The sequence below is a fragment of the Nipponia nippon genome, unplaced genomic scaffold (genome assembly GCF_047370975.1).
Source record: "Nipponia nippon isolate SJK-2023a ecotype South Korea unplaced genomic scaffold, ASM4737097v1 scaffold_10, whole genome shotgun sequence".
Classification (NCBI taxonomy): Eukaryota; Metazoa; Chordata; class Aves; order Pelecaniformes; family Threskiornithidae; genus Nipponia; species Nipponia nippon.
In genome coordinates, this window is record NW_028262291.1 from 34554030 (window position 1) to 34581677 (window position 27648).

The window sequence follows — 27648 nt, forward strand, 5'->3', positions numbered from 1 at the left end:
GTTAATCCCTTGCTGAGATTTTCCAGCTCTTCATTTCCCCCTTTTTTAAAAACAACCAAACCAACCTCCAGAAAACCAGCTTGTTACATGCTTGTAGCCCAGTGCAGCACAGCATCTCGTTGAGACAATTTATCACATTTTTATAGAACAAATTTCAGTAAGGTGTAAAACATGGTTTCTGGCTGTTTAGGATAACAACATAAAAATGCCCTACTGAGTAAGACCAACGGTCCATCAAACCCAGAACTCTCCCGTCTGACAGTGGCAACCAGACATGCTGTTTAGGAATAACTTGTGCATCCAGAAGTTCAATTCTTAAAGGACATCAGATGGTACACTCCTGACTATTCAATTATGAACCATTAAATATATCTGTCAATGGATCTGCTGCCTGGGAATCTGTGTAACTCCTTTTTTGAATATGCTGATATTGGTTGCTTCCACAAACTCCTATGGCAATAAATGCCAGTAGTTCACCACCCAGTATGTGAAGCACCAGCTTCTTTTATCTGTTTCAAACCTACCATTTTCATTAACTGCATCCTGCATTTGTAAGATCCACAGCCTCCGTGGCTTTTTTTCTAGAATTTCTATCACATCCCCTTCCAACTAAAGAGTTCCAGTATTTCTAGTCTCTTCTTGTAAGGCTCCATCCCTTGATTGTTTTTAGTGCCCCCCCTTTTTTTTTTCAGTTCTGCTACAAGCTTCCTTGAAATGCAGAGACCTGAATTGCACACAAGAGTGACAACAGCAGGGTTTTGCCTAGCTGCAATATGATGTCTTCTGTCATCTTAATGCCTTTCCCGATACATTTAGCATTTTGTTGGCTTTCTGGCTGCCACTCACACTACAGAAAGCACAGCAAACTGATACTATGGTTAAAGATAACTTCCCCGGCCATTCTACAGAACTGGTCCAATTTTATTACACTTCACAGACATCTAGTCATCCCACCACACACTTGCTAAAAATTACTTCTTGAGCTCCTGGCACTGAACTACTCTGCTTTCCATGCTACTAGATAATAGTCATCATTATGTCCCATAAAAAGCAATATGCCTGCTTAACTTCATTCTTACTACAGAAAAATTTCCCACTGCAATCAAGGGGTATCTTTGAATATATCAAAGCTGTAATGAGAGGTAAGAGAACACAAGCACCAGAAGATCTAAAGGAGAACAAAGACAGTACTGCAAAATGAAAGAAATGCTAAATATAGGTACTGTTTTACAAGCCAATCCAACCTTAAGACACAAGGCAATAATATGATGGGAAAGAGAAAGCAAAAGGTCATAAGACTTAAGAGTATAGGAATGGTGTGATCCAACACACAGAACCTCTGTTTCCTTCCCAATATTGTCCATCTTCCCTATTTAGAGAGAAGACTGAGAAATACTCATGTTTGAAGGTCTGCAGAAGGAAAGAATGCAAGAAAATGAGCAACAGAAAAGTTGCCAAAAAAAGCAGCGGCAAAAATGTAAGAAGTCGATACTAAACCAGGAAAGATCTAAAGAAAAACAATACATCATGGCTATTCAAAATTGATCATATGACTACTCCCTAACAGCAATAAGCTTACTAGTCTAAATGAGACATTGATATCAAAAAAGAAATATTTTAACCTAAAAATTACTTCATAAGCAATAAGCCAAAATAACTCAAGTGCTGCTTTAAAACATCATATTAGATGCACCATTCTCTTTTTCAGACAAGAAGAAATAGCTCTGCATTGCACTTCACTTTGACCTCTCCTTACTTGAAAATTAGCAAAAGTTTAAAGGAAGTAATGACTTATCAAGTATATCAAAATGACCAGTCTTGAACAGCTTTTGTACTGTTCTGTTATCTTACAACCATCCTCAGGATTTTTTCTTTTGGGAGAAAGGACAAGCGACATTTACTTTTTGGATTCCTAGCTTTCCTTGGGATACACTTTCAGTCCTTAATCTTTACATCTTGCTCAATAAGCCAATGAAGAAAGACGAAATTCAAGTAGGCTAAAAGGTAGAAGAGTGTCTACCTGACTGTAGAATTCTCAGATTGCCACTTTCCTCCTCTTGCCACTGAAGCCAAGTAACTTGCCTCTTCAGAGTTCTAGCTAGCCCTCATTATATCAGCTTGAAGCAACATGCTTTGTCATGAAGTGGTTGATGACAATAGTTAAAAGTCTTGAGAGAAGAACACAACACGAGATGAATATTCTCTGAACAGACAAGAATTAAATTGATAATTCAGTAGAAAGTCTATAAATCTAAGAAGAACTTAGGCTCAAATGGATTTTTAGTGCTGTTTGTACTCTTAAAAAAAAAATAATAAAGATGTGAAACAGTCTGTTTCACTGGTCAAAACTAAAACCGCTGGACTCATAAGTCATTTAGTCAGTCAGCCCAACAAGACAATGCCGACCTGATCAGCTTTTACCTCACTTTAAGACACTGTGCTAATTCCTCCCAGTAATTAGGTTACTAATTTAGAACACATCTTGATTACTGGAAAAAAATGAAATGGTAAGAGCTTGCATTATGTTGGTTTTAATTATCCTACAACAACAATCACCACCTTTAAATACGTATATCCAGTTCCATTTCAAGTCACTTCCCTTCTCTCCTACATTTGAGAACTTCAAATACTGTTCAAACAAAATGTAAATGCCACTACATAGTGGCAGTAAGCAATTCCATCACCGCTTGATCCTACAGGAACTGATTCTACAGAAATCACGTGATGTCCACTAATGCTATATTCTCCCACTAACACAGGACTAAGTTTGTCTGCTGACATCATATGCCCTTTCAAACACCAGGAAGAAGGCATTTGCTCTCTGAAAACAAGGATGTACATACGTAAAAAGCACAATCAATATAATACAAACCAATACAATCCAAACCCTTATCTGTTGAAATCTCTGGATGCTTAACCCGAAAGGATGAGCTTTGCCTTCAGAGATGAGAGAACATTAGGACATACCAGAGGAATTAGCAACACGTTCTCTTAGCCAATACAAGACATGCAGTTAATTTCTATGGTGCACAATGCAGCTATCTGTAACACAGTTTTTCTACAAAGAAAACTTTCATTTTCCGAGTCAAGGTGCACTGCATTAATCCATGATGAATCTACCTCAAGTTTCATTAACAGTAGCTGACAAGTCAATGGCAATTTGATAAAACAAGACAAACAAGGGTGACCACAAGTTCTCAACCACGACACTGGAGGAACACTGCATAATCCAATATTAAGGTCAAGCCTTAGCTTCATGCACAGAGGTGCATAAAAAAGAAAAAGTTGTCATGACATCTGCTGTGCTGAAGAATTTAACTCAGTACCACAACCATGATGCAGAAAAACATGCTTCCCTCCCTAGATTTCTCCACTGCCACAGTGAAGACCAGCTTCTAAATAAGTGATTAATAGAGAAGGTGTCACCGAAGCATATTACCTTCATTGACCTGAATTGTGAAGATCATCTCAGTTAAAAGAACACTTGGGTTTACATTTGAATACTCAGATGAGAGCTGATTCTGCTGATCTCTCTGCCACTCAAACCAAGATCAAGATTTGGCTCCAGGGAAATGGACAGGGGATGGGAAACATCAAAAGTGAAGTAATTTCTCTCAATCATGTTTTTACCAAGGCATCATACCAGTTATATTTTACCTGCCTTCAGCCTTGAACAAAGTGAACTTTTTAAGTTTCATTACTCTTTCATACACACCTCATTAAATGTAAGTCACTCCTATACCATCACACTGCTAACAACAGCTCACACATATCGCTGGCAATCTTTATAATACACTGTTGAAATGAGAAGTGACTCTTTTAGGCACTGGTATACATTGTCCTCCTTTGATCACATACATTTGTACTCAGAACGCCACTCAACACTGCTGGTACCTAATGAATACTTCTTTTCCAGCATCTCCTTCCCGACTTTAAAAATATACACTTACCCTTGGAAACAGACTCGGAATGCATACAGCCACCTCCCAGCGCCATTGCCAGGTCAAAGAGCAGCTGCTGAGGTTGCACTGGCACCTCCCGGTTATCAAAGGTTTTTAATTTTGCTGAATTTAACTTTCTAGAGAGCTTGAAGACACCATTCAACAACTTCACACAATGAAAGTAAGATAGTTCACACTGACTATTCATACAACGGTTGATGCACATACACAGGTATGTGCTTTAGATGCTAACATACTATTACCACACTTGAGTACTCCTAATACCTTTTGTAAAGGGCCACTTAACTGTCCTATCCCTTTTAATATACCCTTACCAGAAATCGTTCCTGATTCTAAACTACTTCCCCCCCCGCCGACTCCCCAAAAAAACCAAAAACATTTCAGAGTCTTCTGAATCATCTGTTATAGCCAAATAACCAAGTACAACCTTCCAACTGTTTGCCCAGAAGATGAACCCTGATGCAAGACAAGAATGAAACTTATGGTTTGGCTCTACCTTATTTTTCTTAAGAACTATCTTCTTCCAGAATTTCCATCTATTATATCATCTATTCTTTTGTTAGAACTTTGCAGATGAGGAGTTTATTTTCTATGCTGATAAAGTATAGCGAATTCAGGTACTCAAGTTTATGATTAACAACCATGAACTGCACCATCACATGTATCAACTGTCAAGCCTTTTCTCTAATCTTAGGGAAGAAATTTAAAAAAAGAAAGACTACAGGCAAAATCAAGTATTAAAAATGTTAACATAAAATAACATTAATTCTTACTCATTATTTTTCTTTAGAAGACAATTATGGCCAACCAGAACAGATATATGATGCAATAGGCAAATTACTTAAGGAAACACAAGGCACTGAGGTGATATTTATACAACAGATAATAATTATAGGTATATTGAAACAATTACATTTTTGTATCTAATTATTTGGCATCTTATAAGAAAGCAGAATTAGATCCACAAGAGAATCTAAACACCATGCCACCTATTACAGACTCCACAACCCACAGATAAGCAACCAGGCTCTGCTCTACAATGAAAAGGACACATTACAGATGTTGTTCAAATGTCTAATACCCAACATGAGTAGGAATTGGCCAAGTCAGCCAAGAATAAACATAAACAGAAAGATTAGAGGTTTAAGTCTCCATAATTTCACACCATGCTAGGGGAAAAAAAAAAAAAAAATCCCTTTCATCTACTCTTTCAACACTTGGCCTGCAACAAGGAGACCTGGGTTCAAATCATTAATTTGTACTCAATCATGCTTCTTGCCAGCCAGTCCCTGGGCTACATACTCCAGTCACTCCCTTCCCAAGTGAACATTACTCCTGAAGAATGAAACTGGCTGGTGTCTGGAAGGACGTCACACCCAAACACCCAGTGGCCTGGCAGTTAAGGCATTCCCTTTGGGAACTGACACAACTGAGATGGGGGTTTCAAGTTCCCCCAAAAAGCTGAGCTGTTTGAACCCAAATCTCAACATACTGGAGAGGTACTCAAATCATGTACCTATCTGTAAAGAAATGCCAAAAAAGAAGGGTGCAATATTAGGCCTTTCTGAGTTTCCTGCTTCACAGAATAGAAGCATTCCTGGTACAATTGTGCATTACTAATGGTATCTGTTTGCTTTCTAATTTAATTGATGCAAGCTTTGAGAGTTACAGCATTTTCTTCTTGCCACACAGCTATTTATTCGTATGCAATTAGGCACCCTTGCAGTATAAAACAAGTCTTTACCAATAGACATACACAGTTTATCACCTCAGGTTAAAACAAAAACAAAAAAAACCACCACCACCCCAAAAAAAAACCCCAAAACCTAGAAGTTACATTAAAATAGCCTGGTATATAAACTACTTATGTAGTTATAATTTCCTCTTTTTGTTTAGAGTTCTGCTTCATACTTTAGTCTGAACTATACTTAAAACACTTTCTCATATAGCTATATTATGAATGCAGAAAGGAAGATTAGTACATAAAATACTTTTGTCAGAATTAGTGTATTGAAGAAAGTTCCGAAGTAGATAATTATACTAGAAAAATCATTTTGCCAGCATACCTGATTTTAAACCACAGTATAAACTGTTGCCACCAAATGAGTTTTCTATCAGACACACCAGCAAACCTTTTCAAATATACAAATGCCTCTCTTTGCCCATTAATAAAAGGAAAACAATACAGCAGTATTTAATTAATATTTACAAAAAGCCTTGAGGCTTTCTGATGAATGACCAAAGCAGTAATTACTTTAGTGTTTCAAATACCGTAATGTCAAGCCTTTCTGCAACAAGAATTTTAAACATGATATATGAATACAAATACGAATCCTGTTACCTAAGAAGTAGCAGGCTGTTTGAAATCTTAGCCTTCAGTGTTCCAAAAGCCTAACACTAACAGGAATGCACTTAATCAAAAGTGCAAACTGGAAAAAAAAAAATGAGTAGCTGAAACAGGTAGTTACAACTGTTAGCATTTGATTGTAAGATCCAGTCTTTGAGGAGACATCATAACAGAATTTGCATCTAAAAATGCCGCAGGATTTTTTAAAGCCTGCAACTTCAAACTATAGCAAGAGATTTTAATTAAAAAGCAGCAAATGGAAGTGTTATGAAAATATAGTTATTTACATGGGAAAACATATGGTTGCATATGAACTTCAGACTACATTAAGCTTTCTGTGTCCATAACACTCGGTACGAATGCTAACGTCTACACTGCATTTTTACTACTTCACATATTGCTGTGGTAACAAAAGATGCCCGACACCACTCAACGGCCTGAGTAACTCCTGCAGATTCCCAAGGTGGCTAAACCACTCTAGTGAAGAAATATTTTTACTTACATTTCTCAGTAAGTTCAGATCTTTTGAAAGGAAATTTAATAAAAACTAAGGAAAACTACCATCTTTACCATCACCTAATTCTGTATAGCAAAAAATTACACTGCTATTCCACGTATGCCAAGGCAACATGACACACATTGGAAGGATGTAAAATCTGAAAGAACTACTTTGAAAAAAAGAGTTAAGCGATCATGTATTAACGTTTAACTTTGTATTACTTTATCAACAGTAATGTTAATTAAGTTTAACATTCTAGTATGCTGCTTCACAAAGTGCTGCAATATAAATATTTGGCTCTTTGTTAAACCATCTACAATACTAACCATTAGTTAAAACTTCTAACCTGTGAAATACTGAATTTTTTTGGATCCCAGCATGCTGGAAAACAGTTCACATGTGTATAAAACAACCAGAGTCTAAAGTGTTGGACACTTCAATTTGTAATAACAGCTCTAAAGTGATGTTAAGAACAACGATATAGTGTTTGTGAAAATTCAAAGGACAGATTAAAAACAAAAGACTGCAGGCTTGGATGCCTAATTAAAGACAATTCAAAGATATCCTATTTTTGACAAATTCAGGAAAAACCTCAATCCTCCAAAAAGACAGACAGGTCCCTTTAAGGCATATGAAGCTGTCCACAGAAGAAACAGCCACTTAAAAAAAGACCACCACCAGTCACTTCGTAGAATTTTAATTACAGTCATCAATATATCATCACTCACATAGAATGCAAGTATTTTCTTCTAGTAAGTGACCTATGGAACTAGTTTACGCCCAAGTAATTCCACTGTAGAGGCTTTAAGAACTACCTTTTAAAAGAAAAAAAACCCTCACAGCACTAGCTGACATTTACCCCTTTAATATTCCTCGTTAAGTTGTTTTTCAGGGATCTGTCCCACGTGAGACATCTAAGGATACTGTTCTTTTAGACAGCGTTCTAGCTTTGATATCGGCGTTTCAAAAAGGTCAAACGCAAGTTAATCCCGCTCTGTCGTGCCGCCTGCCTCAGCGAGCCCCCGGTGCCCTTTGCTGCTCGCCCGCGCAGTCTCCGCCGCAGCACGGCCTCGGCCCCCCAGCGCGGAAAGCACCCCCGCCCCAAGCGTTTTATCGCTACGGGCTTTCCGACAACGAAGTCGTTCCGAGCCAGGAGGTGCGTTAACTACTGCCCACTATAAAACACACCAACCTACTTCAACTTAACCCTGCAAAGCTTCATCAACCAGTACAAAGCGATCTCCTCACAGAGCTGCCGGGAGACCGGAGGCGCAGAAGGGGGAAGCCTCAAGTTTCTCCCCTCATTAAAACCCGAACGCCCCCCCGTAATCCCGCGGAGAAAGCGCGCAGCCGAGGACGGGAGGGTTTCCGCGCAACTCCTGGGCCTAAGCTGGCAGCGCCTGCCCCGAGGCGCCCCGAGGGAGGGGAGCCGCCGGAGCAGCTCCCGGGAGGCCGCCTGGGGGCCGCCCGCCCCCCGCGCCCCAGCAGCGACGCCGGCTCCGGGCGCCCCGCGGCGCAGGCACCTGTAGCCGCAGCGGCCGAAGCCGCCCCTCCCGGCCGGGCTCCGCGGCCGGGGCAACAGCCCGGGCCGTCGCCCGGCGGGGCGCCGGGAGCGACGCGGTGCCCCGAGAGCCGCCGAGCCCGGCTCGGCCCCGCCGCCCCCGCTCGGCCCCGGCCCGGCCGGACCCCCGGGCCTGCGCGGGCGCCGTGGCCGCGGGGGAGGCTCCCCGGCGAGCCGAGGCTGGCGGCTCCGCGGCGGGACCTGTTGCTCGCACGCCAGGCGCGGGAACGGGGGCTGCGCTCACCGTCCTTCCTTCGCCGCCGCTGACACGCTCCGGCCCTGCCGCCGGCTGGAAGTCACGGTCGCCCGCACCCCGCGGCGCCTCCCCGCCGAGCCCGCGGAGCCGCCCGGCCACAGCCCCCGCAGAGCTGCGCAGCCGCCGCCAAGCCCGGCCCGGCCCGGCCCTGCCCCTCGCCCGCTCCCAGCGCCGGCCGCCGGGCCCCGCCCCGCTCCGCCTCGCCCGGCCGAGCCGCGCAGGCGCGGGGCCGCCCCCACCGCCGCCGCCGGGGCCGCGCCGGCCGCCCGGAGGGACGGGGGCGGGGCGGGGCGAGCGGAGCGCGCGCGCCCCCTGCCGGCCGGGCGGGTCTGCCCCAACGGCCACGGCTTCGGCCACGGCCGCGGCCGCGGCGCGGGTGGCGGGCGGCGGGCGGGGGCTTCCCTCAGCTCTGGCTGGGGCGGGCGCGGACGGCCTGGCGCTGTGCCCGTGGCTCGTCCTCCCGCAGGCGTGTCCCGTCGCTCTGCCACGGCTCTCTCTGCACCCGGAGAGGCACCGCCGCCGGAGCCCCTGTGCCCTGAGCAGAGCTGCCTTGCCTGTCCGGGCTGCGGCCTGCTCCTTCCTCCTCTCCCACCTCCAGCTGCCTCCTCTTCCCCACTCTTCTGCTGCCTGCCGAGGCTGGCGTGTACCCTGGGCGCTCCATGCCAGTGCAGCCCCCTTCTCCTCCACCCGCCTCATCATCCCCCCCCTTCTCCTTGTACTGCTGCTGAAGCCGCAACCCCATCTTGAAAGCCCCAGCCAGGCTGGGGCCTGTTGTGGGACAGAAAATGTTCACTCTCATCTGAGAGCCCGTCTTTGGGAGAGCGGAGGGAGGCTGAGGCACAGAAGGTGCCCAGGACACGGTGTCTGGAAGAATGAAGCAAACAGAGCATTAAAAGTAGTTTTACCAGGTTGTTTGTATCCATGGCTATGTTTTACAGGACCAGGGAGGCATAATCTTTAGCGCTGCAGTTTAGTTTGACTTTGAGCTAAAACCTGCATTCCCATCCCTGGTTTTTCAGGCTAGCCTGTCTAGATCATTGCCTGAGGCATTAGAAAAAATGTTCCACTAACAAGACCAGAAAAAGGCTTTCTTAGATCACTGAAAAGGCCTAAAGAGATACCTGCTTTAGTCCATCTCTCCTTGCTTCCATTTAACCACTTATAAATCTGTGTCATCTAACTCTGTATCATTCTCCATAGTGAAATCCGGGTACAGACTTTCAACTTCCTGTAATTTTACCATATACCATGTTTTCTTTGGATCCGTTCTAAAGGTAGACATGCAGTCCAATTTTCTGAGTCCACAAACCAGATCCCATGGTTTTCTTTTCTTACCGTGTGAAAAGGCCAGATGACCTGACACTAACGAACATCCTGCCCAGCAAACTGCAGAGGAAACTCTGAAAGCATTCTACCTTTTCACACCATGGCTCAAACTCCCCAGGTTGTCTGTTTGCTGTTTTCAGGGCAGCAATGCCTTGTAACCACTTAACCAGCTATTTCTGTTCTGGCCATTAACAAGGGTCTCTGTATCACTGCAAAACTGCAGCACTGCAAGAAATACAAATATCGGTGGACTGCAGAATTATTTACTTGGGAAATAAAAATGGAGGGAAAACATGACACTGGTAATTGGTGGCTGAGCAGCACCAAGCATGGTTCTTTTCACCTTCATATGAAAATGGTGAAAGTTCGCACGAATCTTTTTTTACAGACCACTTTGGCAAAGGACTTGAGAGTCAGAAGGGACTTTTTCAAAATATGATACTTACCTAGAAGATATAATGGCTGCAAAAAGTAGCTAGATTCACCAGTTGGCTCTTCAGTGTTGTCATCCTCATCCAAACTGATCGCTAGTTTACTGTCTTTTCTACATCTGAGGATGGGATGATCAGACACACACACACAGGTTCTGGTTGCAGTTTCCCTCAACTGACAGCATTTCTCCTTCCTCTCAGAGAAAATCTCATTGGTGCCGGTTTGCATGTTGCCCTGTAGCCAGTTTTTAAACCAGGATAATGGAATTTTCTTCAATATGTTGTGCAATTTGTTGTAGAGCAGAGAAGGATTCACACCAGTTCTAGAGTTTCTGCTTCCTTCCTTTACTCTCTTATATCTGTAGCCGAAGTTTTAATCTTTTGCCAGAAGGGGTTACCAGACCAGGTTAAGGCTGAGCTTGGGATATCTCTTGGATATATCTGCTTAAAGATCTGTTTGTTTCTTTGGTAACCAATCTCTTCCTTCTGGCTTTCACAAACCCTAATATTAGCCCTTGCCCAGCTGGCAAATCCATTCATAAGATGCTTGAATGAGGCATGCTTGGCTAATTCTATCCAACAGATTAAAATATTCTGTCAGGCCAAGAAGTTGTCATACCTGAAAATGTTCACAATAGAGCACAGGCTCAGCAGCACTATTTGTAAAGACCCAGATAATCTTTCCTTTTTAAATATTTGTGTTAACAATTTAAATGGACAGGTCTGATGGTTCATTTTGCCTTGTGGGTGCTGTCTGTTGGTATGCAGAGAACACAAAAATTGCTGTGAGAAAATCAACATTTTGGCTTGAATTTAACAAAACATGCAAATTAAAAAGAATAGATACAGAGAAAGAAGGTGAATGGGAGGATGAGGAAGGACAATGGAAAGATGATTGGGAAGATCAAAGCTTTTAGTCTTCCTTTGTTTTGTCTTAGCTGATTAATCTTTCATATCAGAATCTACTAAGACAGCTCTTAAAGGAAATGAGAAAATTACCAAAGTACTCTAGACCTTGCTGTTCCATCTCTTGTTCAAAGTTTTCAGTTGTTATCTTTAAGCAGAAAGGAACTGGAAAGAAATATCCAAGTGATACCTTTTGTGAGCTTGGATCTTAGAACATTTCGATTTTAGACATGATTTTTCTATGATTTTACTATCAGGGATTATGGGAACATGAAAGCATGCTTGCAGATACAGAACCAATGTATTTAGGCAACTTGAAGAACCTTCTTTTTACGGTTGATGCATTCATTCCACAGACAAATATTTTTTAACAAAGAAAAAGTTCATCTTTGATTAATTGAATTTGACATGAATTAGCATCACTATTTGCCAGCAAGGTGCTGATAGAGCCGTTGATCAATCTAAATCTGGCTGATTGTAATCAATGGAAAAGAGAAAAAAAATTCTAACTCAAGCTGAGGCCCAAGGTAAGACAAAATGTTTTCATTGAAAGCATTGCCCTCTGGAGGGGAAATTAAAAATCACAGAAGGATTAGGTAAAAATTCCCTTTTATGTCACTGTGTAACTGAATTTATGCTTTACAGTCCAGGAATGATTCTACAGACTGATGCAAAAAGGAATGCTGTGTCAGAAGAGCAACAGTGGCCACAGTGCTTATGTCAGTGAAGACTGGAGGAGAACTAATCCCCATCTGTCTGCCCTGTTACTCTCCTCCCCTTTATCTCTAAACTCTTTATCTCTAAACTCACTGAACATCCATTCTACAACAGATGTACTTTCTCTTCCAACTTCGTCTTGGATCCCTTCCAAGCTGGTGTCATCCCTCTTTATTTGCCAAAATATTTTTTTATGCAATCCCTAAAGAATTCTTGCCTGCCTGATGTCAGAGTCTGTATTCCATCTTCTTTCTTGACCTTTCTGCTGGTTTTGGTTTTTTGGGTGCTTTTTTTTGGGGGGGGGACGACGGGGAGGAGGGGGATTTTTATTGTCTTGATTACCCTTTCCTTCTTGATCTTTTATTCTTACAAGGTTTTGAGAAATTGTGTTCTCTTCTTCTTTTTATCTCTCTGCTTTCATGTCTGGCATCTATTTAAACAGACTCTTTTTCTCCTGTCTCTGAGAACTTCACAGGGATTTTTCGCTTGGCCTTTAGATATTGATAGCTTATATCTTGGATAATCACATTTAAATGTCACCTTTAAGTGAATATGAATGAAAGCGAGCTCCTTCCTGCTCAGACTTTGCCTATATATTCTCCCTGTGTTGCAGGGGAAATGGCAATATCTCACAGTGGTCTTTCCAGTTTGATTTATAGCAATCTGATGTCTCCTGACTACAAATCTGGTGATTGTTTTAACTCTAAGCAGGACACATGCATCAGCCATCCGAAAGAATTTAACAGCAGCACTAGTCCACCTGTCGGGCTAGCTGTGTTCAATATCTAGTGTTTCCAAGAAGAATGCAAAATACAAAAGTCCAGAAGATAAATTGTGCATTAAGCAAGGAAAAAAAAATCTCTTGGCTTCCACAACTCAGCAACAGAAACCCTGAATTTTGAAATTAATACAGCAATCCAGTTTAATTTCAGCCTTCCTTGAACTAGGACAACAAATATCAAGGATTCAAATATGGTCATGTTTTTCTCCTTGATAGCATCTAGAACTATTCCTTACTTCCTATCCAATAACTACATTTTGCATTCCTGTTCATCTGGGTGGCTGAAACATCGTCCTCTCTGGCTTCTAGTGTCCTCTGCCACTCCTTTATCCTTCAGATCCGAAATTGCACAACTCCAAGTAAGGTCACAATATTTACAAATAGGGTCGTAAACGCAACACAAGTTCAGTTGTAGAAAAAGGTTAATCTCCAGAAGAGAGGTCTCAAGTCTGGGAGCACCACTCATCTCTCGGTGAGAGGTCTTAAGCCCAGAAATAGGAATCATTCCCAGATGGATACCCCAAAGTAAAGCTGGAGGTGAGGTTGTTAATCTAACAGTTTGGGGCACTATTTTTAGTCCAGAAAAATAATGGCTAATAAAAATTATCTTTCTTGCCACTGTTTTCCCTTCCCCTATTAAGTTATACTCAAATTAGTGATTACCTTATCTGGCTTTTTATATCTGTTTGCTGCTGCTTCTTCTTCCTTGAGTAGTTTCTCCTTATTTTTCTATGTTACTTTCTTTATGATTGTATACCCATCTGTCTTTTTGATATACTTTCAGTCTTCTGTGTGCCTTCCTCTGCACAACTCCTCATCTTTGGTTTGATCTTGAATAAATCTATAAGGACTAAAGTACATATTTAAGTCTTTCTGGAAAACAAAATCCTGCTTTGCTATTTACAACTATTATTAATTTGTATCAAAATCCACTCTGTTCTCCCCTGACTTGCGTTTACAGGCTGGATGTATCCTAAAGCCCAAAGGCAAGACAGGATTTTATTTGGATGTTAGTGCTAACCTGCCCTAGTATCAACTTGCACATACTTTTTACTGGGTTTTACTTTGTTTTAATTACTTTGTTTTACAATCTGTGAATAGAGGGAAAAAGCCACTTTTCATTTCTACTCTTTTTACTCTGTGGAGCTTCTTTTCTTATACTCATAAATGTACATAAATGCATTTGTAAAGAAATAAAAACCTATGAAATAACTCACAGATCTGTGAGAGAACAGGGGAAGAACCAACGAAAAGAACCAACAAAAGTTTCAAGAGTTGATACCACCTAACGAAAATACTTAGGAGGTAAATCCTAATGAAATAAGACATTTGTGGTTTTTAGATTCTTCCCAGGTATGATAATCTTTCCTGAAAGGCAGCTTAGTAGTGGTAATTATGTTAATGATGAGACCCTCCTATCTGATAATGCTGCAATGTAAAGCTTAAGCTCTATATATTTATCAGTCAAAAGTACGACACTACGGTATATTGTTCACATATTCTGTAATCCAGAAATGCATTAAATCTTTCTCTTGAAAGCAAACTAGGTGTACAGTAAGACAGCTATAAGATACTGCAAGACACACATAAACAACATAATTCTCTTTCTTGGTCCCTTTTTTTTAAATCTTCACTAAAATAATCTTGCACACTATGCTTTATTTACCAGTCTTGTTTGGTGTAGGTTTTCAGCTTGTACATCCCTGTTATACTTTAATTACTACCACAAAAAGATTTGTGGCCAGTACTGTACCTATATCCACATGGATGTCTGAATATGACACGAGGCAGAATCACTTTCAAAATTATTCTTCTTAAAACTTTCATTTGAATATTCCCCTAGATTATGAGCTTACTTTCAGCTGATTATAAACAACATCTGGGGCAGTTAACTGCCAGCCAGCACGTCTGTTGTTCCCCAGCATTTAAAGCAATGCTTAAAATCTATTTTATTTCAATCCATAACTGCAAAAGTTCTATTGGAAATATTCTGAAACTAAAATTAAGAGAGACCAACATTTTTTTTCTTTGAGAAACATTCTCCGAAAAATCCTCTATACGTCATTTCATCATATGCGTAACTCTGGAGTGGCATGGCACAGAGAAGAAATTCAGGTGTGGCATCCAGTCCCTTTGTAGAAGTCCATGCTGATCCCAACGTAATGTCTTCCTTACAGACATAAGCTGCCAATAGATTTCCATTGCCACCTCTTAAGCAAGAGAGTCATATTGCAGGTAGTTGCTTGATTTGTGTGAAAATGAATTATAAAGGCTAGCACCAAAATACGCTTGTCATATGTTGCCATAACCAAAGCAGGTATGCTTGATTACCTTTCCCAAGATAGCAACAGCAGCCACACAATCACCTTTAAGGAAGAAAAAAATTGTTCTGATACTAACAGAGTAATCATTTCCATATAGCTATGTGGAGCTATACAAATGGCCTTCATTATCCTTGGATAAATCTGTAAGCTGCAGTGCCAATTATACACCATTCTCATGAATCTGCATCTGGACAGAAAGTTGCAAAAACTGTTTTGGAATACATTGCGTGAATACCGCTCTATTTTGCAGTATTTCCTAAGAAGTGTAGTCAAAGATATTATGCTTGGTAGCTCTGCTGCTTGCAGGATCTTCAATGACTGTCATTCTCCCAGCAGTAATTTTTCTTTCAGAGGAGCTGATAGACTGCATTGGCTCGTTGAGCCAACACTGCATACCACTCTACTGAATCAGCTCAGTATAAGACTGTTTTGGTATGTAACCCAGCAAGCATCCATGCTGAGTTATTTTTCTTTGCTCCAGGCACAGCAATTAAGAGGTATTTTTTACTGCATTTGCAATGTAGGCAATTCAGCGTTCTTCCCAGTGTTGTAGTCTGGGAAACACAATACACAATACTCCAAAGTTGCTTATTCTTTGCAGCATTGACTGAGAGCATTTTAGATTGGATTCCAGTAAACTGAGGCTGAATAGTAGTTCCATTTGCATGGTGCAGCAGTCCGTTATCACACCCTGTCTCTTCAAGGTCTGTCAGCGTGGCCACAGGTTAGGGTACTTTGCGTGTAAGAGTGATTGTTTTTGGCAGCACAATGTATTTTCATAGACTGGTCCTGGTTTCTGCAGGTAAAGGACTATATCTACCTGTTCAGTCACTGAAGAGAAACACAATGCTAGAGAGCTGTAATTATTCTAGTGCCACATTGCCACATGAATGACTTCAGAGCAACTGTCGTGGGCTTTAGTGGGCATCTTTGTCCCATTTACCGCAGCATAAAGTAAGTTTTTGTGGATGTATTTTGTTAATTCTTCCATCCTGGCTCATCAGCCTGACTTCTGTTAGGACAAATTATTTGTAATTGGGGCAAATACATTTACTTAACAACCGTTCAGCTCTGAGAATTCAAGAGAGTGTAACTCAGTTATGTTGGTTCTCATCTGAAAATTACTCTTCTCAAAACGTGCTTGGGCATCTGATGATTTGTTTTGATGGATTTTAACTGGTTCCTTAGGACTAGGTTATCTGTGGTGGCGTTACGCATTGGCAGGTTGTTTGGGTGCAAACTAGATTTCTCTTTATCATCGCAGGCAATGTGCAGTGCTTCTCCAGACATGGTATTTAGCTTCTGAGGGAGGTATTCCTAATTAAATCTTTAATTTATTGCATTCCATTCTATGTTACCTAGCATATGCAGCATATCTTGATATGCAATCATAGTTATTACCTCTGTGCTAGCAAAATGATTGTTTCTGATTAATGCAAACAGCTTTTGAATACAGTATACACTATTTAAGAATATTCAAAATATTTGTCATTGATTTTCCAATGTTCTACAATTTTAATTTCATCTTCTTCCCTTTTATTGTGCAAGTTTAGTGTGAAGTCACTGATGGTAAGCATCTGCAGCCAGTCTGTGCGTAGATGATAATGAAGATACTGTTACTGATCCTTATTTTTGCAGTATTTTATGTTTTTTGCAGTATATTGTTTGTTCTTATAGTGGACAACAGCACTTCATAAATTGTGTATCATTCAAGTACTTACTGTCCCTTGAGCAGAAAATAGGCTGTACAACCATTTTCTCAGGGACCACCTCTAAGTTTCTTCCTTTTCAGTAATTGCTACTTTGCTCTTTTGATAAACAGAATCTAGAAATATTTTTTCACCATGAAAAATAACGTTGGAATTTCCAGTTATATTGAATGATATTTCACTCTTGTTCATGTTTTGGGTGATATCTAGAATTTGAATTTGCCGCCATTTGTTTCTTATGGCATTCTAGGCTGGAATCTGATTACACATGGGCTGCCCTCAAAGAGTATTCAGTTAATTTATGTTCTCAAGGAACATTAGATTGGCATTTGTCTCCTCGGAAGTTGTGAATTTTGCATGTCTTCTGTGCTCATTTGGAGGAAAGCATACTGAGTCTTCCATCTCCCATGCTTAGCTATGCTTGTGTAGAACTTACGCTCCAAAACTTCAGTAAAATAGTGCACATGCTGTAAACTACACAGAAATGTCCTGGCAGCAGGTAGCAAGAGCAGCAGCAGATATTTAGTTTGCTTAATGAGAAACGCTTCGTAGTGCAGCAAGCATGTTCTGGCAAAAATGCTGCTATGTATTCCAATAGGGTAGCGAGGTTTATAGTGTCTAAATAATAATAACAGTAACAATACCCAGTCCTTATATAAGGTTCTCATTAGTACATTGCATGGCGATTTTCAAAAGAGGTCTGGCTATCCTCATTCTACAAATGAAGAAGCTGAGGAACAAAAAGGAAAAGTGATTTGCCCACATTCATCTAGAAGTTCACTGGCAGATATAAAACCTGTATTAGTATGATTTTGTGCCCATTACGTGATATTGCTTTCTATCACTTGTCCCCACGCAACGTTGTGAAAGTTGCTTGCGTGAGAAGCTTTCCTGGCCCTATATAAGTGTAAGCCATAGTCAGGTATTACAAAGTTAATTGAAGTGTCTGTTTCTTTGCCTTCTGCTGCAGACTACAAGTCTTCTCCCTGAAAAACGGTCTCAGTCACTGAAAAATGTAGATTCCGCTGCCAAAGATCAGAATTTATTTGTTGTTGCTAGTTGTGAACTAATACAGAGTTTGTATTTCGGTAATAGTTAATTGTACAATAGTAAGAGGTTATGAATGGAATTGAAGTCTGTAGGGGAATTTTTTCTTCTGTGTGTACATCTTTTCCTTGTTCCAACTGCATCTGATGTTCAGGATGCTTTGCTTTATTTTCTTTTATTCCTTCTTACGGACTAATCACCTGGGATATTACTTGAAGCAACCTACTTGACTTACTGCCACTTTTTTGATTTCCTGAAAAGAAACATGATGAGCATGAGGAAAACCGCGCAGGAAAGCAGAAAATGAAAAGAAGCACAAGAAATCAAAAGAGAGAAAAGGACAGAGAAGATAAACATACACCAAGAACCACAAAGGAAGAAAGATCAACCAGCGGGAATTGATTTGCCTTTGTGGGGAGTTTACTCGTGGGGAGTTTACTCAAATTTGTGCTCTGTATACCAAACTGGCCTTTTCCCAGTCTCTCCCATGCTGTTCTCCTTCAGTCACTCCTACAAGCTGTCTCACCTATTCACAACGCAGCAGAAATCATCTTGTCCTTGCAGAACACCTGAGAGGTGTGAAAAGCCCGTGCATAGCTCGTATCAGTTGACACGATATTGTCATACTTCTCAGCTGCCTGACAGTATGTGAAGGTCATTTCCATTCTCTACTGAAAGTTGATCAGCAGGTTGAGAAGACAACAGAGGCTGCAGGCCTAAGTAAGCCCAGGAAGAACACATGCTGCCTTTGCCTCAATATGGCAAATTTGGGAATTGATGGTAGTATGCAGACTGGGAGAAGCATGATCAGAAAATGAAGGAAAAGAGGGGAGACACAATTGCACAGGAGGAGGAATACACCTCTGGAGGAAGGGACCGCTTAAAAAGAGGAAGAGGCACAGAGTAGAGCTGAAAGGAAGTGGAAAGTGAGAGAAAGAATAATCTCAAGCCAGTAGGAAAAGGAACAGGAAAGGTGATCAGAAGGAAAGCTGAAAAGCTGTGAGCAACTGGGAAAAAGGAACAGTTAGACACAAAGAAAGAAGCAAAGATGGTAACAGAAAGAAAACAATGGGAAATACAGCCAGCTATTTTTTCTTCCCTGTAGAAAATAGGCTGCAAATATGTTACTACAAAATCAATACCTAAAAGTAATTGTTTATATAGAATAGAAAATGGGAACAAAACTCTAGAGAGGAAGTGACTGAAATAAACAGGCAGGTCCCCTTCCCTCAATGCAGCAAATCCAAATGCTGGATTTGTCAAGACAGGTTATTTTTCTGAATGATATTATGGTTGTATGTGTGTAATAGGAAAATATGAAGCATTTCTGTTCTGATTGCTTCACTACTTTTCTATTATTACAGTTTTCACAATAAAATCACAAGAAATATCATATTGTAGTACTAAGCCCCAGTAAAATATAATTTAGGTGTTTTAGCACTGTGTGTATGTCACAGACTTTTTTAAAATGCAGGAAATGAATTTGAAATGAGAGTATAATTAATCTATTACTTTGCACAAATTTGTTATTGCTAATTAAATAATATGTCATTATTTGTCTCCATTTAATGTGGAGTGCTGAAATAAGTTCTTGAGCATGTACTAATTTGTATCTCCTCATAGCTCACTGCTCTCTGTCAGTACCCTCATTTCTAAATGAATGGCTGTTAAGAGAGGAAGAGAGGGAAAAAGAACATAACAACGAGATATTAAAAAATATTCGTGTACCAAAGTGTATGTAGAGAGAGATGCAACAAGATTTTCAGACGGATAGATGTGTATTAGTGGACGGAGAGATGTGTGCACACAGAAAAATTGAGAAAAGCAGTTAAATGAGAGCACATCATAAACCAAGATACTTTTCCTTCCAGGTCATGTAGATCACTTTAAGATCACCAGCTGGCAATTAGGACAATGAACGGCACGCAGCCCACCAGCCAGCTACAAAGAGGAGCACACAGTAGCGTCATGTTCACAAAAAACGAGGTTGATATTGAACAAGAGCTCATTCAAACTTTTGTGACTTAGCATAGTGGAGAAGTATGCGGAGGAAGACCATAAAACCTTCTGTTCAAGAGACTGATTCACTCACATGCAGAATGGTCACGAGTTTAGACATAAAGTAAGGGGCATCAATAAGCTAAGTGGCTCCAGTTTTTGTCATTCCTTGGCAGGCATAAATAACAGTGTTTAATCACTGACAAGAAATGGGGAAATATAAACAAGGGGAACTGTGAACATTAATAAAGACTGTCTTTAGGTGCCTACTTTTTCCAGCTGGATATTCTGTAGAGATTTATGTAGAAATGCAGGATGTCAGAAAGGATGTTAATGCTAATCCCAACATGACATTGTGGAGAGTGCTCCAAAACATGTCCACATTCTGCTTGAAACATGAGTCCAGACCTCATGCTTGAGGACGCTGCAGACACACTATCTGGAGCTAAATTCCTGCTCAGACATAGGTATTTGGGAAGCCTTACAGCACACTGGAAGAGGAGGTATGGGCCAACATTATCTCTTTGAACCATCCTAGGCATGCAGCTTTCTCACCCTTTCCACCACCCTGTATTTTATCTGATTTTGCAGTGAAGTTGCAATGGCTGCCATCAGCCAAACAAGTCAAACATCAAGGCCTTTCTAGAAGAAACCTGACACTGAAGCCTGGAAGGTGAGATGGGCTCACAGCAAGGAATGAGCACAGGGTACCTTCTAATTATATGGCCATACAAGTGCTGATCTATTGGCAATGTGGACATAGGAATATTTGTTCTAAAGAATTCCCAGCTCATGAAGTTTCCGCTTCTCTCATCTCTTATTGAAGCAGGAATAGCAACGGGGAAGTGAGTAAATATCGGAAAAACTGTCATACCTGAAGTCTGTAATTTTTTTCCACTTTTTTGCTTTGTTGTATTTGTCCTAAAAAAAAAAAAAAGTTCAGGAAAAAACCATTATGCCGTTGCCAACAAACTCAGGAAAAAGTCTTAGCCTAGTAATATCGTTATGTACCAGGATCAGTATTAAATAGGTGCTATTTTAATCTCTTTCTATCTGCAGTAGAAACATGTATTGCTAAATGATGTAGTAAGCCTTGTTTTGAAGTGCAGGCTCACTAACACATAGAGATATTTGGATGTTATAGACTGTGCTTAAATATGACACATCTGAACATAGCACACATCTGAACACCTCACTTAGGGCCTAGGTGTAGCTTGAGAAGTGACTATGTTGAAGTCTTGTTCTTTGTTCTCATGCAGATGCTCATGTGAGTGACAGTTTTCATTTCCTTCTGCCATCTAACTTTTGCTTGCCTAGTTTGTGCAACACCACCGACAAAAAATCTGCTCCTTTTCTGCACAAGCCAAGATGGATATGGCAGTGAAGGAGATACAGAAAAGACAGATTTCTGGTGCCAGGACATGTTACTGATTTTGAGCAGAAAGGAAACACTGAGTCTGCCCCATGCTGTGCAATTCCCGTCATACACCAGGCATCTAAATCAAAGCTGCCTGTATGCAGATCCTTCAGCATTCAAGGAGACCACTAGCACTTATGTCACTGAACATTCATGCACTTTTCTTTGATTGCTGATCTTGTGAACCTAGCCAGTGGGAGGGTGGGCGGGGGAATCTTAAACATCTGAGAAACCAAAGTCTGGATACTTGGAACCCCACTCTGTATTCTTCAGCTTCCTAATCCATTAAAGCATTAGGAAAATCACAGTAACCCCAAAAAGGTGTTGCAATAACAGATTTTTCTGAAGACAAAAATATGACACATTTTACTTTTCAAAGTCAGCAGCAGAAACTAAGGATATCAGAATAATTTTCCAAACATACCTACCTAGTTTTCTTCTTTTCTGTGCTTTTGCTCTTCTTTGTATCCAGAGGATCTATATTCTTTGGCTGCATGGTGGTTTCTTGCCTGGTTGGTTTCAGGGATCTGTGGAAGGTTTCCTCTTTCCTTCCACTCTCTTCTGTGGGACCCACTGTACCTGAGAGGGGAACTTGGTTGGGGGAGGTCTGCTTAGTAACTTCTTCTTCCTCTGTTTTGGGGTTAGGCACATCTTGTGGGTCATCCCTCTTGAAGGAAAAAGGAAAGATTAACAGATACAGTAGCAACTGACATAAAAAAGAGCTCTGCACAGAGCTATCAGCACAACTGGAACTTTGTGATAACTTCCTATATAGTAGTCCCCTATACACTGAATATTCTGCTATAAAGTGGTGTCAGACAGACCATCCATAGGAAATGCAATATATTTACCTAGAAGAGGGACTACTGTTCCTCCTACATTATCAGTTTGTTGGTGATTATTGGCCTACAGCTTTGGCTAGAGGTGACTATGCAGTCCGTCAAGGGATAACAGGTCCCAAAGCTTAACCTCTGAGCGGTGTTTATGGCTTTGCCTCCAAGTTCTCTGCTTCTGATTCTTGTCCAGGACTCCTTTACCTCCAGGTTATTCTCCTCTTTTTGCTCATATTCGGAAGCTGAGATAAGATCTTTGCTCTCCCTCCTGTCCAGATTTTGAGATTGGTCCCTACTAAAATCTTTCTAAGCCTCCTGCTTTCAAATAGCTGAGGCAGGGATACCTGTAAGCCTCTCATGTGCTGTCACAGCTTTCTGTCTAAACATGAAGAGAGCAGGGAGGATGCAATACTGCAAAGGAAAATCCAAACTTAAAACCTGTCAGTAGAAGAGAAAAGTCAATAGTGAGTGACAGCCAACACCTCAAGGTATTGAAACACTGATGAATGTGTGACTGGAAAAAGAACATATCTATTCTGCAAAGAAAAATAGAGATTGTAGGTCTGGAGCATGATTTTAGTGTATTGGATCACTAGTAACATCTGCTGTACATGCAGGAGCTGACATTCATGTCAGGCCAGCTTACGTCCAGAAGGTTGTACAAGGATCTAATCTTTGACATCAGGTAAGAGAGAAAGCAGAAAACCCAGACGAAAGGTGGCTATGTAGGGACAGTTGAAGCAGGAAGGTATCAATTAAGAATTTTAGAAATCCTATACTTACTTTCTCTTAACAACCTATGCATTCTTGACTTAACCAATATGGTTGTGAGATGTGGCTGTGCAGATTTTTCAGCCAAATCAGAGTCCTATATTTTCTGCAAATCTAATATGAATATGCTAGTTTTTCCCCTAGATTTTCTTTGCTCATCCCTTAACCTCATCACTGATTTTTCTTGAAAGAATAATCTCTCACAGTTCTCTCCTCTCTCCAAAATTATATTTTTTCTAGTCCCCTTGTAATTTTTCTGCTGTATGTACACAGAGCTGTTCCTTCTCTCTGCTATGCATGGCCAGGGAGAAGATGGGAGCTCCTGAGTGCAGAGAAATGATGTACATGCAGCACTGAGCATTGGCCATGTGATTGCGTTGTTTTTTTTCTTCTCCTTGTAAATGTGCCTCTGCTTGGCTGAGAGCTGGGTTGGCTTGAGTGAGAACTAAAGACCCATCAGCGCCTGTGCTGACAAAATGTTGTTTGCTTGGAACTTAGCTTTAACCGTTAACCATCCAAGTTCCTTCCTAAGTGTGACTCTGAGGTAATAGGACCCTTCTGTGCTTTAGTGAAATTTCTGTTTGTGATATTTTCTCTAGGACCTTCTGATGCATTTTTGCTGATCCTCGCTGTTCTCCTCGTTTCTCTCTTAGCTACAGCGAGCAGCTGCCTTCTGCCTGTCTGGCTGCCTGCTGGAGCATTTCCCTCAAGAGCTTTCTTTTTCTGTCCTTTGAATGGATCAAATGCCTTTGCCCTCTTTGCTTATTAGTTATCAGTCCCTTGCATGCGTCTCAGCTGTGCCATGTCTTTCCTTGTCCGCTTTTTTTTAGTGGGTGTTGAATTCAGTAGAAAAGAACCATTTAAGAACATACCCTCAACTATGAGGGAAAACTAAATACCGAACAACAAGTAGTATGCTATTTATTGATTCACAAAAATTTATCAGGGCTATGGTGTGCCTAGCATCCTCACTCCCATTGCCCTGAAATTCTGTGGGGAGTTTACAACAAGCCAGTTATTTTGATAAACAGAACTGTAGCTCCTTCAAAGCACACAAAAACTTTGACTTGAGAGACAGTAAAGAATATTGGCACAAGTGATACCTTCTGATTGGTCAGCTTGAACTTTTGATATCTATTTGCTAGAGACTCACATTTTCTGATGGCTTGTTTGGGCTGGGAGCTTTCTTGTGACACATGCCAAAATCCTTGCGTTTTACATCGACTTCGGTATTGCTGGTATTTTCTGGGGGTTTCAGGAGAGAGATGAGCTGCAGCCACAGGTGGAATAGGTGTTGTTGCTGGTCTGGTGGGGCACAGAGCTCTAGATAATAGGAACGGCCATTTACTAATTTTAACATGAGGTGATGCTTATCTGTGCTGTGGACAGAGAGTTCCACAAACTTCAAGGGGAAGAACCTATAAAAAAAGGTGGAAACTCATCATTCAGCATAAGCGGAGATTCCTCTCAAAGAAGATATTGTGTCTGTCAGACCTACAGATAGAAAAAGACTAAAAGTGAGACACTGGAATAGGAAGAAGCTACTGAGTGGATCTGGACACTCTTCTTATGAGTGCTTCTAGCTGATTGTGGAAGAAATGCTGGGGAGCAGTGCACAGAATGGAGGCAGAGGAAGTTGGCTTCTCTACAATGCCTTTATTCCACTGCCTTATTCCCTGACAATCCTGTACCCCCAATCTTCCTACCAACTTTCAGCTTCTGATATATTTAGGAAAAGGTTTACTAGGTATTCGTAGTCATCATCTATCTATACATGTGGGTAGCGTTGGCCTGAAATGATGACCAGAGTGGGACCTAAAGATGTGTACTTAAACTTAAATGGTTCTCCTAACTTTATTGTGCTAGTGCTGGGATAAAGAGCCACTGCAAATATGAGGTCTGTTAAAAAACTGACCCTTAAAAGAAGGAAAACACTGTATGGAAATGGGAAATACATTCATATTTCTTATTTACTTTTTAGAGCAATATTTAACCCTTCTCAGTGCTAACTCACCTGGTAAGTGCTAGCTGTTCCATGGGAGATGGCTGCTCTGAGAGTTTCCAGAAGTTTGTCGTACTTTCCTGTGGGGAGACGGGCACCTCGCGTGCAACCAGCATCGCATTGGGCATCGGTGAACTGGGATTGGCAGCACAGATGCCAATGGTCACGCAGCTGGGTTGGTTATGGACAGAAATTGGTTCGCCTCTTCGATTAACCTGAACAAAAAAAAAAAAAGCCCCACCAACACTGACATTTTGCCATATGATCTCTCAGAGAATATACTATCAATATGTTTCATGGCGTTTTGGCTTGGGGGCCCTAGAGCTTATGTACTGAGTTGGTGAGGAGAGAGGGGAATGTGGATTAATGAGACAGGAATGTTTATGAATGAAAAGAAAGGAAAGAAGTTGAATAAGGATAAAGGAGGACTGGAAATCACTGGCTCTTGTGTAGTCCAAATCATTGAGTATCTGATTGCTGTGGTCAGAAACCTCTTGAGTACCATTATCTTGAATTTCTCTTGGTGTAAACATGATGGGAGAGGCACTCTGTTCTGATGCTTCACTGTCTTTGTCAGTGTTACTGTGATATTAATGAGACCTGGTTATGAACCAGGATCCTGCTAAGTGCTGTACAAACACAGAATGAAAAAAGATCCCCAGTAATTTATGCATAAGACGTGAAATTACAAAAAGAGAAAAATGAGAAAATACAAGGAGATAAGAATAAGTTGGTAAGAAAGATCAAATCACATGTTATGTACCATTGTCAGGGTTTGGTTTTGATAGCCATCACAGAAAAAGTGTGTCCTAAGAAGGAATTTGAGGGAGGACAGTGCACTAAATTTGTGGATATCTAGTAGAATGTCCTCCCAAGTGTGAGAGACAGTATGTAAAAAAGATCAAAGGCTTTTTTTTTTTTTTTCATTTTAATGTAAATGAGTCAGTGATGTTGCTGTTTTCTTGGGTTGATTGTTTAGGGCAACTGCCTCCTTGATAGTAAATGAGGTCTGATTGATAAATAAAGCAGGGATAAATCATAAAGTACCTTGAAAACAGAGAGTGTAGCTAATTAACATTCTGCATGTGTATCAACAATGCAAGATTGAATTAATCAAGGCAGGACCAAAGGATGTCGCAATTATCACAAAGTGAGGTAATGAAACCCTATGAAAGAGACTGTTGAGATACATCATGTAAATAGAATTCAGATATTTTAGACACACTGTGAATGCAGTATTGTAGGAGTGTAGAATGTTGCCAGAGTCTTGCAGGGTTCTTTGGCCGGTGCTTAGGGCGAGTGACAGGCAGGGTAGTGATATTGCCTGCAAGGATACTAGAAGTTGCAAGTGGGGGGAGATTGCCTGGGAAAAGCTGGCTGCCATTTAGGCTAGGTTGAACTGACGTTGATGCCTAAAAACCTTAATAAGCTAGCACAGAACCAGAAATTTGCTAGAACAGTCCTAGCTGTTGCTATGGGAAGGAGTAGGGGCTGACAAGGAAGGGTGAAAACATAATTCTCTGTCCTCCTCTAATTTACAGCATTGCTGTTGCTGTGTTTCTGGACTATTGCCTTTGAAGTGTGAGCAGAATGAGTCTATAGTATAAGAGAAACATATCCATATCTGTCTAGTAAACAGAGATTAAGAACAGTGAGAATAAATGAATGAGGAATACCTGTTGAGCTGAGGGAGGAAAGAAAAAAGGTAATCATTTCAAGCAGTTTTATCTTGAACATGCCAAATGATTTCATTTGAATGACTTTTTACCTGGACAAACTTGCTCTCGAAGATGGGGGCAGAGGTAAAAGGAGCATATTCTCCTTGGCTAAGAAGTCTCTGAAGGTCACCCATAATGGATGCCTGACTTGAACTGATGCTCTTAAAATCAAACTTGCTATTCATTTTGCCTGTCCACAAAACAAAAATAAATTCACAAGTTAAAGGGAATAGAGATCAAAAGGCTTATATGTTAAAAAAAACCCTGATGATTATGAAAAGAAACAAACATAATCCTTCCTGATAGTCTTTATTATACTACTAAAGAGCAGAACCTCTTTCTGCAAAACACACATTTTTAAGAACATGCAATCTCAAATGCAAAGGGGAACTTAGTAAGGCTTTCTCACAGCTTTTGACTCCTCTCTTACTACTAATTTAAGGAAAAAAGACCTGTAAATCTATAAACACTAGTTTGCACATGCTATTCTATACTTCACTGTGTTCTTGTTTATAAGTGATCTTGTATATTTTTGCCACTGTTAAGATAGCATTTTTTTATTGATGTATTTTTTACATGAGTATAGTGACATACTTTGCAAATAACAGTAGAAACCTTTGGTCTGTTCTCAGTGCTAGATGGTGACTTCTCTCTTTGCACCTCTTGGCTCACATAAGTTTTTGTCAGGAGTCAAGAAGAGGGCAGGACTTAAGAGATGCTCTGAAGCAGAAATTCTCCAGCAGCTGACCAGGCTGACTTTAACACAAAAGCTGGAGAATAAGAAGTAACATAATATCGATTGACTCGTTGAGGGGAAAAAAAATTCAAGGCTATTCATTAATTACATTTCATAAACCTTTATTAAACAGCTAATTTCTAGTAACCTAAATAGATACAAAAATCAAATGATTTGTTCATGACTGCTCAGTACGTGGCAGAATGCCAAGAAGAATAGAAATACCCTGCCACTGGATTTTTAAAAAAATAGATGTAGTAGACTTCTACTTCCCATGCATACCTTGTTTCACTTAGGTCAATCCATT

At 40.8% G+C, this 27648-nt stretch overlaps 2 protein-coding genes across 4 annotated transcripts in view; both read right to left on the bottom strand.

The window, feature by feature from the left end:
* Window positions 1–8778, bottom strand: part of PALS1 (protein associated with LIN7 1, MAGUK p55 family member) — a 59091-nt gene extending 50313 nt beyond the window's left edge. For all 3 annotated transcript variants that reach the window (XM_087746546.1, XM_087746547.1, XM_087746545.1), the window contains exon 1: window positions 8614–8778. The gene's annotated coding sequence lies outside the window, so the exon portion shown is untranslated. The remainder of the gene's footprint in view (window positions 1–8613) is intronic.
* Window positions 8779–18051: 9273 nt separating this feature from the next.
* On the bottom strand, window positions 18052–26790 carry GARIN2 (golgi associated RAB2 interactor family member 2). The gene is made up of 6 exons (XM_087746822.1): window positions 26656–26790; window positions 24900–25102; window positions 24039–24303; window positions 21710–21948; window positions 20739–20785; window positions 18052–18119 (listed from the first exon to the last, which is right to left on the bottom strand). The coding sequence occupies exons 1-6, from the start codon at window positions 26788–26790 to the stop codon at window positions 18052–18054; spliced, it is 957 nt and encodes a 318-aa protein (XP_087602948.1).
* Between the last annotated feature and the right edge of the window lie 858 nt (window positions 26791–27648).